This window comes from Apus apus, chromosome Z, assembly GCF_020740795.1.
Source record: "Apus apus isolate bApuApu2 chromosome Z, bApuApu2.pri.cur, whole genome shotgun sequence".
Taxonomy (NCBI): Eukaryota; Metazoa; Chordata; class Aves; order Apodiformes; family Apodidae; genus Apus; species Apus apus.
The window spans coordinates 45,616,971-45,629,870 of record NC_067312.1 but is presented as its reverse complement, the minus strand read 5'-3'; the positions used below and the strand labels follow the sequence as shown (position 1 = coordinate 45,629,870).

The following is a 12,900-nucleotide window of genomic DNA, read 5'->3' as shown; positions in this document are numbered from 1 at the left end:
ACAATGTATCCATAAAGCAGTACCAGTTCTTGCAAAAAAATACTTCCCAGAAAGCCCTTGAAGAATATGGATGATCGTGGCTTCTTAAACTAGCATATTCTATAAACAACTTTGCTTTGTTCTTTCTGTTTCTCGTATTTGCAGATTTAGTCCTTTCTATACACAAACCCATTACCCATCCTTCCCATCACGACCAAAAAGCACCAAAAGAGAAGGTTCTGAAAGAGTAAATTTAGAGGGGAGTTCCTTTCTTTTCCTTATTCATTTAAGCATGTGTACTTGGAAAAAAACAAACCAACAACAACAACAACAAAACCCCACCAAAACCCACTAAAATTACTTCAGTGCCTTCATACCTGTAGCTTTTTATTCAGCTCTAATTCCTGTAGGTTTTTCTTTTTCTTCTGTCATGGTAATGCACAATCTTGTTATTATCAGAAACACTATGGATCCATTGTACAATTGGCTGCAGAATTAGGAGCTCAGTCGGATAAAATTATGCTACATTTCTGCATTCTCACTCCAGAGAATGTGTATTGCACCCTAGGGATTAGAGCACATGCACTAAGTTTTCCGATTTAGCAAGTATTTTTTCTTTTATAAAGATCATTCTTCCAGTGTGATGTCGCATGGCTTGTATAGCTACAACTGTGCCTCATGTGCAAACTGTTTTAATTACTTCTCAGGGTATTTAATTGTATTTCTAAAGGATACTTCCCTATCAATTCTCTACTGACCTTCAATAGTGCATCTTCCTTTTTTATCTCACAATGGTGTTGCAGGATTTGTGGCCTCTAAATTAAAATCTGTGGACTCTAATCTACACAGCTGATTCTTCATAGGAATTTTGTCTGTTTTGTCATTTATTTGCTTTTTTCATTATATGGCAACACCATGAATATTGGTGCTGTAAATTTATTTTGTATTTTAGCACATTACATTTTAAGTTGTGTACTTAACTTATTGCATATTCTTCATCCACACAACAGTGGATATATTGCAAAATATTTTCCCAAAACCTAACTAGATCATATTTATGTGGTAATGTTGAGTGTATAAATAATTATAGGCCCTTTGTAGTCAGTGTCCACACAAAAATTTTAAAATGTACCAGCTTACATGCTACTACTTATTTTCTGATGTACTTAGGTAAAAATGTATTTGCCGTGGAAAATGTGTCAGTGTATTCTAAATTTGTTACATTAGGACTCAGTAATATCTATAAATAGCCACACTCACCAAGATATTATGTGCACTTCTATGTAGTTTCACTGTTAAAAAAACCCAGAAATATATTGTTGTCAGTTTTAAACATTTTAATACAAATTTTTTATAAAATATTTTCCTCACTTTATTTTAAAAAGTGTTTATTAACAGAGAGGGGAAAGGTCACACATTGGAATAGAGAAGCAAAAATAGGACAGCATAATGGTGTATGATATCTCAGCACACTCCAGTGACACCATATTTTTACACTGATAGAAATGCAATAAATAAGGGAAAAGGCTGCTTCATTGACTATGGATCTGTGTATTTCCGATTCGGCTGATGAATATATGGTCACTATTCCAACAGGTGAAAATGGGCACTTGCATCATCGGAGATGTAATTATTGTATGCAACAAATCTGCAGATAGATGTGCATTCAATAAAATCCATTTCTGTTTTTCCCCTTAGAATCTTTCCTATAATAAAATGCCTTAAAAAGGTATTTGAATGAAATAACATGTCATTAACACAGGTGTTTACACCTGGCCCTCTCTTTTTCAATTGGTCAGTGAAATAAGGAGTTTACTTAGCTTTTCCCTTCCTTTTTCTTTTAAAAATTCTAAGCAATAGAGAACGAAAATATTTATTTGGAATAAAAGGAAGTAATGGAACAGATATTTCTTTCCATCAAGACACACAAGGAAATCTAACAAAGAAATACACGTAAAAGCAAGTGATTGAAAAGTTATATTTGAATACTTCCAAGGTGTCTTGGTGTGAGTATTCTTTAGGTTTTGTTAGGTTACTATATGGGTAACTCTCACAGGGATAATCTCTCTTTTATGATTCAATCAAAATATCTGTTTTGGTGATCTAATGTATCATAAATGAGTTTTGTCCCACATGGTCACTACACCTCATGTTGATTAAAATGGAGTTGACAGGCACTCATGACTGTCAATAGATGTGTTGATTTAAGTGACACAAAAGAATGGACACTGACACATCTATCATGAGAAAGGAAAGCCTCTTGAGACACAGAGGGTCACTATTCCTACAGCTGGAAATGGGCATTTGCATCTCCAGAGAGATGTAATTATTGTATGCTACAAATCTGCAGATACATGTGCATTCAGAGGATTTCAGTTACAACGAAGTCTGTGGAATGACTCCTCTTGAATTCAATGCAATTTAGCTCAGACCATTGAAAAGGAGTAGTCCTAATATTAATTTTAAAATAACTAGGTAGACTTAGAGGGTCCAAAGGAGCCAATGCAAAAATTCAAGGTCTTGTTCTCAAGACTCATGTGAGGCTTTCATCTCCTCCACTACCTATCCACAAAGATGGCATTTTCATCCCCAGCACTTATCAGGAATAGTCCAATAGCATTCCCAAATCATTTTTCTGTCCTTTCTAAAGATGACCTATTGTCACAGACCAAACTGTATCAGTTAATACACTAACACATGCACAACACAGAAACCTAGCTCTTCATCCTGAGTCCTCAGCCTTATTAATCTACCAGAGAGATTCACACAGAATAATAAAATGAGAAAAACAAGCAAGAAGTGTATCTTAATTGGAAAAATCTCCGTTTGCAGAGACTTCGGGTACCAAAATAAGGAAATACTTTGTTTCTAAAAATTAAACAAAGCTGTATAGAAGGAAGAAGAAAAGGAACTGTAGAATTCTGAAAACAGAAAGAGTGATGGAAGAAAATAAAATTTTGAAGATTATATCTGCTGGACATTTATATTTAAACTACCATTTATGCAAATAAATTTACATATTGAAGATTTTGGCACACAGTATCAGGTTTCCATGTCTTTATAATGTTCTCAGGCATCTGTGATAAACATTTTCTAAACTTGACAGTCCAGGAGCTAGCTTTGATTCTCCCTACTGAAAGAGGAGAAAAACAATTACTGTTATCAATGCTTATAATGAAAACAGATATAAATCAATTCTGAAAGATGCTTACATTTTAAACGGAAGTCTACAAGGGCACAGTATTCCTGATTTTTTTTTTTTTTCTGAAACCCAAGCTCTAGCCACAGCTTTCTGTCTGTGAAAAAAACAAAACAACAAAAACCACCAGCATCACCACCACCAAAAAATCTTTTGTGAATCATTTACCTAAATAATGGAATCTAGTACCATTTTTTGATGCTTTGGGATATTCTAATTGATTTCCAGCCGTCTCTTCCAAAAGACACCTACTTTTTGCAGAAATTGCAACATTCTCACCAGGTCACATGGATATTTCAGATATCCTGTGGTATCTAAAGTTACCTTACAATCTTGTATTTAGACAACTTAAACCTACCCTTCATGTCTGATAATTTGTGTATATAACTTCATAAACAGCAGTCATTTACTTTACCAGGATAGTAAACACCTGTTTAATTTTGAGGGGTATAATCAGAACTTATCTTGCAGAGGCATAGTAGATACTGTTAAGGGTAAAGAACAAAAGTATTCAAGTATCAGCCACTGTACTAGACTCTATAATGCCCTACTTCTATTATCATAATCATAAAAAATAAGTTCTATAATTTAGAACAACTTAATCTTGAAGTCTGGAGCAGCTCATAGATACGATGTTTCAGGAGAATATGTCTCAGATAGTGCAGAGAAAATTAATTCTTGATTCTTGACATAAGGGCATTAGTAAATTCCAAGGATCATATTTTTTTTTTTTTAATTTTGTGGTGTTTTCTCTCATGATAATTTAACTGCTGTTAATATATTACTCAATGTTTCCAAGCAAGCTTCTTGCCTTTTGTGATTCCAATATTATTTCAAATGCCTAGAACATGCATAAGTCTAACTTGGTGCCCTCATTTGACCATAAGTGAAAAAGTAGTGCAAAAAAGATTTTGCAGCATTCTAACACATTATATACCCTTCATTGTTAAGGCCTGCTAGGTTTGGCAAAAACAAGGGATAGTGATGACATTGGTCACATCCTGAGGAAAAGAAATACAGCTTGTTTTGGACACCAAACTCTGGTTCACAAGGAGATGCTGACATCATCCAACAGCAGTTCAAAAGGCATTTTCAGTTTGAGGAAGTAAGAGGGATCACTAAAATGCAACACAGCAGAATTTCTTTAGTAACACAAAGTATTAGAATCCATCATTTACCTTGAACAAAATTCCAAGATAAAATTTTAAAGAAAATATGGAAATAAATTCATAACAATTTTCCCTTTCAAAAATCATATTCAGTATGTTTGTTAAACTTCAGTTGCAGAAGGTCACATTAGAACAGTCGGAAACTACTAGCAATGAAATTGGTTACAATATCTAATCCACTGTTACATGAAATGCATTTACGGTAAAATGGTGAAGGAATGCATGTAATTTTATTAAAGGTTCTCCCTATAGCAATCACTGAGATTGAACATATACAGTATAATAAGTCTCAAATACGTTGCATTTACTGTTGAGTTTATGAGCTTTCTTTGTCCATTGAGAGCCCCTGGCTTAGCAAGAAAGTCAGACTCTCACATTAGTAAACTAAATCATTAATGCAAATCAGAAGAAGTATTCCTTTTGATTTTCACTGGCTGTGGTTTGCATGCTGGGCTCACTTTTCAGTGCAGATTCAGCACTGTCTTCATTTTCAGATGCTTTTGCCTCATTTTTTGAGTATATGCCTTTTTTCTTACAAATACGTGTGGCTATGGCAGCGATGCAAAGTAGGATGAATATCACGACTGCTATAACACCTAGGAGAAGAAAAGAGAGAAAAAAAATATCAGGATAAAAGACAATAACTCACTGGGCAGGGAGGAGGACAAAGAAGAAATTACTCTATCATGTAATGAAGGGGATTGCAGGAAAGCTTCTCAAACCTGAAACAGCACTGTAGAATAAGCTTCATGGTGATTGTTTTGAAATATTGCACACTACTAATGCTACAATAAATTCCAGAGAATACTACAGTTTTTGAAACTTTTGAATGGAAAACCAGTAGGGGCCTTAGATTATTGTAAATAAGAGGGTGTCTTTTCCTCCTTTACTGTCAGCCCCTAACTCTCTGCCAGGATGGGAACTCAAGCCACTGCAGATTTGAGAAAGATCTTTCCTGCCAGAAAATGTCATTGCACAAAGGGAACTATTATGACTTTCTGATTTTCCCCTCCTATGAGTACTGGTGTCATGAGTTGATGCCAGGGGTGTTACCGGCTACAAGGTAATCTCCCTTTCCTCAGTCACTCATGCAGTTCAGGACCCATTCTCATGCCACAAGTCATCAGGAGGGAAGGGGACATGTGACAGAATCACAGGATCATAGAATGCTTTGAGTTGGAAGGAACTGTAAGTATTATCTAGTTCCAAGTCCCCTGCATGGGCAGGGACACTTCACATTAGATCAGGTTGGTCAGAGCCCCATCCAACCTGGCCTTGAACACTTCGACGAATGGGGCTTCCACAACTTCCCTGGGCAACCTGTTTCACTGTCACACCACCCTCATGGTGAAGAATTTCCTCCTAATGTCTAACGTAAATCTCCCTTCCTCCAGTTTGAATCCATTACCCCTATCATATCACTATATGCTCTTGCAAAAACTCCCACCCAGATTTCCTGTAGGCCCCCTTCAGATACCGGAAGGCCACTGTGAGGTCTCTGAAGCCTTCTCTTATCCAGGCTGAACAACGCCAACTCTCCCAGCCTGTCTTTGTAGGGGAAGTGGTCCTGTCCTCAGCTGTCACCTACCAGTCAGCTCTCCTATCACCTATCTCCAGGTCTGGAGAAGGACTTCTGGAGAGCAGAACAAGATGAAGACAATGCTACCCATGCAGAATTCCAAACCAGGTTTTCTGTCAGCTTTGCCTGTGTACACCACAAAGTCCAAGCCTCATACCATTTGCAGTAAAAAACAGTTGCATAGAATTAGTCCCGTTCATATCCAGTATTCTATGCAAAGTATTTCAGACTATAGATGACTGGTTCTGACTAAAAAAGGCTGTAAATGAGGAGGATTTATAAAAGAAAATGTAAAGCAGTTCATCACAGGCACTTCAGTGGATATTGATCAGGGTTTATAGTCACCTATCTTCAGATGAAATGAGACAGAAATTCTAATTTTTGTTCTGCCTCACTGTAGAAAACCCCAGCACCATTTGACTGCCTTTGGTACATCAAACGAAATGAAGAATTTTCATTATCTACATTAGCTAAGGTTCACATTTCTGTGACTGCATCTTTGTAAGGAATTTACACTGGTTAAAATACTAAAAGAAAAATTACTAAAATCAAGGATTACTTCATGTTCAGGGTGAAATAATGTAAATTTTACTCCTTCTCTTCCTTTCAGGTCTGTGGCACTTATTCTGACATTCTAGGTGTGGTTTTGCTTTGAATTTTACATGACCTTGCATTCATAAGTGAACAAGATCCCCGCCTACACAGATGGTAGTGAGTAAACTTACTTCCAAGAGATTTAGCAGCCCCATGCGGTAGGGTAAAATCATTATCAGTACAGCCACTTGCATTATGTTGTTCTAGCTGATTTGCTAAAAAGCAAAGGGGCAGGAGTATAAGCTTTGTATAAGGAATCATCAGGTACCACATGTTTCACATAACTAACACATGAGAGTTTAGTTTGAGCACTTAGTTTGAAAGCTGACTATTACAGATGTATTTAACTGTTACCAGAGTATGCTGCTCCTAGAGCATTAGATTAGGAAGAGTAAGGAAAGAGATACTTCCTGCAGAGATAAGCATAAGCTTACAGAATTCCAAACCTCCTGCTTTCTTCCATGTTCATACTCTCGTGATGGTCTCAGCCCCTTCTAAGGTTGAGAAGGAGAAATGAAACAAAAAGAAAGCAGAAAGTGCTTGCCAAAGTCACAGAAGACTAGGCTGAAAGGAAGAAAAAAGCACTAAACAGTCTGAGAAACAGTTGTGCAGTGGCTCAGCTGTATTAAATGGAGGAGTAATCTACTGCATGATTTGGCCACCACTGAAATAAAAAAACGAAAATACGTAGTCCATTTATACTGTAAATAAAAACAGATGATTAAAAATTCAGCATTTGTCATTTTTTTTGTTCTCTAATATGAGCAGCCCTTCTTAATGTTAGAATCATAGAATCATTAAGGTTGGAAAGGATCTTAAAGATCATGAAGTTCCAACCCCCCTGCCATAAGCAGGGAATCCTACCACTAGACCAGGTTGCACAAAACCTCGTCCAACTTGGCCTCAAAAACCTTCAGGGATGGGGCATCAACAACCTCCTTGCGCAATCCATTCCAGTTCCTCACCACCTTTATAGTGAAGAATTTTTTCCTAATATCTAGCCTAAATCTCCACACTCTCAGTTTAAAACCATTACCTCCTGTCCTATCACTATCTTCTCTGATGAAAAACCACTCCCCATCTTTCCTGTAGGCCCCTTTCAAGTACTGGAAGGCTGCTATAAGGTCTCCCAACACTTCCCTGGGCAACCTGTTCCAGTGTCTCACCACTCTCAAACTAAAGAATTTCTTCTAGTCTGAATCTATCCTCTTTGAGTTTAAAACCGTTATTCCTTGTCCTATCACTACAGGCCTTGCAAAAAAGTTTGTCCCTATCCTTCTTATGAGCTCCCTTCAAGTACTGAAAGGCTGATATAAGGTCTGCCTGGAGCTTTATCTTCTCCAGGATGAACAACTCTGACTCTCCCAGCCTGTCTCTATAGGGGAGGTGTTCTTTCTCATTGATCATTTTCATGGTCCTCCTCTGAACTTGCTCCAACAAATCCATGTCTTTCCTGTGCTGAGGACACCAGATCTGAACACAATACTCTAGGTTGGAACTCATGGGACTGTAACAGAGGGCCAGAATTGCCTCCCTTGACATGCTGGCCACCCTTCTTTTGATGTAGTCTGGGATCCAGTTGACTTTCTGGAATGCAAATACACATTGCTGACTTCATCCCAGCTTTTCTTCCACCAGTATCCCCAAGTCCTTCTCTGCAGGAGAATCCTACTATGTAATTTGTCTGCTGAGGCTTTAAAAACAACCTCAGAAAGGACACCTGTTCAGAATTTAATAATGGCGGGAATGTCTTCCTCATCCTTTCATTCTGTTGAAGTAACTAATTGAAGTTGAAACAGTTAATTATACTGTGAAAATACCATCCTCTCAGTGAAACAAGTTTCCTTCCTTCACTTCCTTCCAAGAGACAAAATATCACCAAGAATCCTCACAGGGAAGGACTGGCACAACAGACAATGCTATTCCATGGAAGAAAAAATCTGAACCAATATAACCATACATTTGCTGCAATAGCAGTGACAGGAGTTGAAATTCTCCTGAGTGCACCCCATCCCAAACTCTCCTTGTTAAGGCTACTTGAATACTCATTCATCCCTGCTTAAAATACAGAATTGATAGGCTTCCCTACCACAACACAGATCTATCTTGGCTCAAGGATGATTGGCTCAAGTAAAGGAACCTGCATATCCTGATTATCATTCCTGTAATTTAAGCACAAAACATGTGCCTTAAACTTTATACTATACGTGTTCTAATAGGCATAAAAACTTAGGGGCCAATCATCATATTCACTTTAGGAGCAGCTGTATGTCGTTCTTCCTGTATTGCTCTGTTAAAATAAGTATTTTGAAAAAAGTTTATAGATGATTACTCGCACTTCCATTTGAGCTGACAAAAGCGGCTAAAAGGAATAGTAAGAAAATGGAGGAGAAATGGCATTTCAAACCAGCAGTAATTATTTTTTATTGTTATTGTAACATGCATTTTATTTTTAAACTGTTACTCAGTGGAAGTGATAGTCTGTCCAAGAGTACATTGCTTTCCAAATGAGGAATCAAAATGGAACTTGTTTCAGTGTTTCAAGTTGTGTTAGACCCCACTTTCTCAAGAAACAAGCAATGTTGCTCACATCTCTTAAAGAAAGTTTTGAATTCCACAGTGTAGCAAAATACAAGTTTTTGGCATAGTCAAGGAGCAAGAATTAATCTTTCTTAAGCATATGCTATTTGTTACAACATATCCAACTACTTTTTCAAGTCATGGACACTATTATTAGGCAGGTTGGAAATCTGTCCTTAGTATCTTCTGTTTCAGTAGAATGATCCAGAGTACAGGTGGCATAAATTAATGTAACAAGAAAATATGACAGCTATTGATGGCATTTTAAAACAAGTCTCAATTTTTGTCTGTCTACCACTTGGAATAAAATGAAATCTCTTTATCACAGAAAACTAATGCTGGCATCCCTTTTCCATTGAAAGACTCACAGTTATCAGGAAAAAAAAAAAAAAAAAAAAAGGTTCCTGTGAAGATGTTACAGTCCCTATTACCTCCAATAATTGCAGAGTCACTTCTGATTGCATTAGCTAAGGGCTGTCCTTTGTCTATTGGTCCAGAGTCATCTGCAGCAGAAAAAAAAAAAAAAAAGGAAAGTGACAGACAAACAGAAGAAGAGTTTTCAAGAAATTGTCATAAATCATTTACAGTACGGCAGAGTGGCAGTAATGTAGGTCCATAAGCATGCAAGAGGAACAGTCAAGTAGGTCATAATTTGCAGAGATAAAGAGAAAAAATGTAGACAATCACAGAAGATAATTGCTAGAGAAAAGGGAAAAAGGAAGTACATCTAAAAATTAAGTATTTTTCTAACTGGGCTTGAGATGTGAACTCACATGGAAGGACAGTTGTTATTCAAGTCATGAGTACTCTATTTAGATTTTGCTTCAGAAGTCAGAACAAGTGATAACCATATGCTACCTGCAAATGAATGGGTTGTTTCACTTGATATTGAGTCAGCTCCAGTTAAAGTACCACAGTTTGATTCAGTGAAGAGTCCCTTTATAATCACAGGGGCTGAACTGCTGTGGTGCAGTGCAGCTTTCAAAGGAGCAATGTGGTTGAACTGCACTGAAGAGAGACATCCAATAAACCCCTGAGAGTTTGCCTTCATAGTTTCCTCATCTACATCGCTGTTTTCTGTTAATCAAAAGGAATATAACATAATTAATCATCGTGCAAATGTGCAAAATAAAGTGAAAGAAGAACAAATAAATAATTAACCTGTGTTCCACTGTGTGTATTTGAGTTACAGCAACATATCCAGATTCACTGAATTCTGTTCTAGTCTGTCTTTAATGAAAAGTTTTTTGAGGGTTTTTTTGTGGGTTTTTTTTACAGATGACAGTTGCTAATCTGCTGAAGGAAAAGCTTTTAACTTACTATAGCAATTTCCAAAGAAAAAAGATTAAAATATAACTAAAGTATTCAAATTAAAATGCAATTTTTTTTTTTGGGGGGGGGTGGTTATTCTGCAAAAAAAAGGATGATGCTTATTTCCATGAAAAACATATTTTATTATATATCCTCTAATATCTTCATCCTTAACAAAGGATGAAGAAAAGGCTGAGGTACTCAACACCTACTTTGCCTCAGTCTTTAGCAGTGGAACTAACTGCTCCATGGATACACAGCCACATGAGCTAGGAGACAGGGAGGAGATGCAGAATGAGGTAGTCACAATTAAAGAAGAAGCGGTCAGAGACTTACTACACCACTCAGACGCACACAAGTCTATGGGGCCAGATAGGTTACATCCAAGGATGTTGAAAGAATTGGCAGAAGTGATCACCAAGCCACTTTCCATTATTTACCTGAAATCCTGGCTAACTGGGGAGGTCCCAATGGACTGGAGGGTAGCAAATGTAACACCCATCTATAAGAAAGGCAGGAAGGAGGATCTGGGAAACTATAGACCTGTTAGTCTGACCTCTGTACCAGGGGAGATCATGGAGCAGATCATCTTGAGTGCCATTAGAAGCCATATAGTGGACAACTAGGGGATAAGACCAGTCAGCATGGCTTTATGAAAGGCAGGGCCTGCCTGACAAACCTGATCTGCTTCCGTGACCTGATGCCCCGACTATTGGACGAGGGAAAGGCCATGGATATGGTCTATCTGGGCCTCCAAAAGTCATCTGACACAGTTCCCCATAGAACTCACATAAAAAAACCTGGCTGCTCATGGCCTGGATGAGCATATGATCTGTTGGATCAAGTACTGGCTGGACAGTCGGGCCCAAAGAAGGGTGGTCAATGGAGTCAAATCCAGCTGGCAGCCAGTCACAGGTAGTGTTCCTCAGCGCTCAGTGTTGGGACCGTTTCTGTTTAATGTATTTATTGACGATCTTGATAAGGACATAAAGTATATCATCAGTAAGTTCACAGATGACACCAAGTTAGGTGGGATTGTTGACCTGCATAAGGATAGGGAGGCTCTACAGAGAGACTTGGATAGATTGGATCTTTGGGCTAATGTTAATGGTGTGGGCTTCAACAAGGCCAAGTGCCAGGTCCTGCACTTGGGCCACAACAACCCCAGGCAACCCTACAGGCTTGGGGAAGTGTGGCTGGAAAGCTGTCTGGCAGAAAAGGACCTAGGAGTTCTAATTGACAAGCAGCTGAATATGAGCCAGCAGTGGCCAAGGTGGCCAGTGGCATCCTGGCTTGTATTAGAAATAGTGTGACCAGCAGAAGTAGAAAGGTGATTGTCCCCCTGTGCTCAGCACTGGTGAGGTCACACCCAGAGTATTGTATTCAGTTTTGGGCTCCTCAGTTCAAGAGAGATATCGAGGTGCTGGAACGAGTACAGAGGAGGGCAATGAAGCTGGTGAAGGGCCTTGAGAAAAAATCTTATGAAGAATACTTGAAGGAGCTGGGAATGTTTAGCATGAGAAAGAGGAGGCTGAGGGGAGACCTCATCAGTCTCTACAACTACTTGGAAGGACATTGTAGAGAGGCTGGTGCTGGTTTCTTCTCACAGGTAATTAGCAATAGAGCAAGAGGGAATGGCTTCAAGCTGCAAAAGGGTAGGTTTAGACTTGACATTAGGAAAAAAAAAATCACAGAAAGAGTGGTTAGACACTGGAATAGACTGCCCAGGGAGGTGGTTGAGTCACCATCCCTGGATGTGTTTAAGGGTCTTTTGGATGTGGTGTTGGTGGATATGGTTTAGGGGAGAACTTTGTAGACTAGGGATGATGTTGGCCTCAGTGATTCCAAGAGTCTCTTCCAACCTGAATAGTTCTGTATTTCTATGATTCTATAAATATGTACATGATTAGATCATATTCTTTCTACAGATTCATGTATCTACTTCGGCGTATCCTGTCCGTCATACTCTCTGAAGACCTCAGATCTGAGACATCCATCAAGATATTTTCTGTGGAATTTAAAAAAATGAATGTAGTTCCAACTTAATATACGTTTAAACATTACACCAGTATCATGCAAACTGAGGGGAAACAAACAAACAAACAAACCCTTTCTTATTCTCTTGAGCTTCTTTTTGAGCTCAAGCTGCTCTTAGGCTTTTCTTTTGCCCTATTTAGTCACCAGTTAATGTTCACTAGCTCACTATTTTGGCAGTAGAACAGTTTATTTACTCTGGCAGTGCTAATTTAAGCAAAAGCTCTGAAGTACTATTCAAAGAGGACTCTTAAGGGAAGTAAGTTTTCAAGTTTTGTACAAATCAAATTGCAATATCATCTCATTCATTGCCACCCCCAATTCATCCTAGAACCCATCAATGAACTGGTCATTTTTACAATGGCTACTATAAACATTTTTAAGTATCAATGTGCAATGCAGTCCTCGTTACAATTAGTTTAATAGTAAAAATCAGATTAATGCATTTTGGTAGA

General features: G+C 38.1%; 1 protein-coding gene across 2 annotated transcripts in view; it reads right to left on the bottom strand.

Moving 5' to 3' along the window:
* Positions 1–1,350: 1,350 nt before the first annotated feature.
* CNTNAP4 (contactin associated protein family member 4) overlaps positions 1,351–12,900 on the bottom strand; it is a 222,557-nt gene continuing 211,007 nt past the window's right edge. Inside the window, exons 22-25 of one of the 2 annotated variants that reach the window (XR_007891847.1) lie at positions 9,959–10,177; positions 9,532–9,603; positions 3,192–4,943; positions 1,351–3,112 (exon numbers count right to left, since the gene is read on the bottom strand). Coding sequence is in view for 1 of the 2 variants with exons in the window: in XM_051643036.1 (XP_051498996.1) it covers positions 4,750–4,943; positions 9,532–9,603; positions 9,959–10,177 (485 nt within the window). In the remaining variant the exon portion in view is untranslated. Of the gene's footprint in view, positions 4,944–9,531; positions 9,604–9,958; positions 10,178–12,900 lie in introns of both variants that reach the window. The other variant, XM_051643036.1, reaches the window with a different exon arrangement.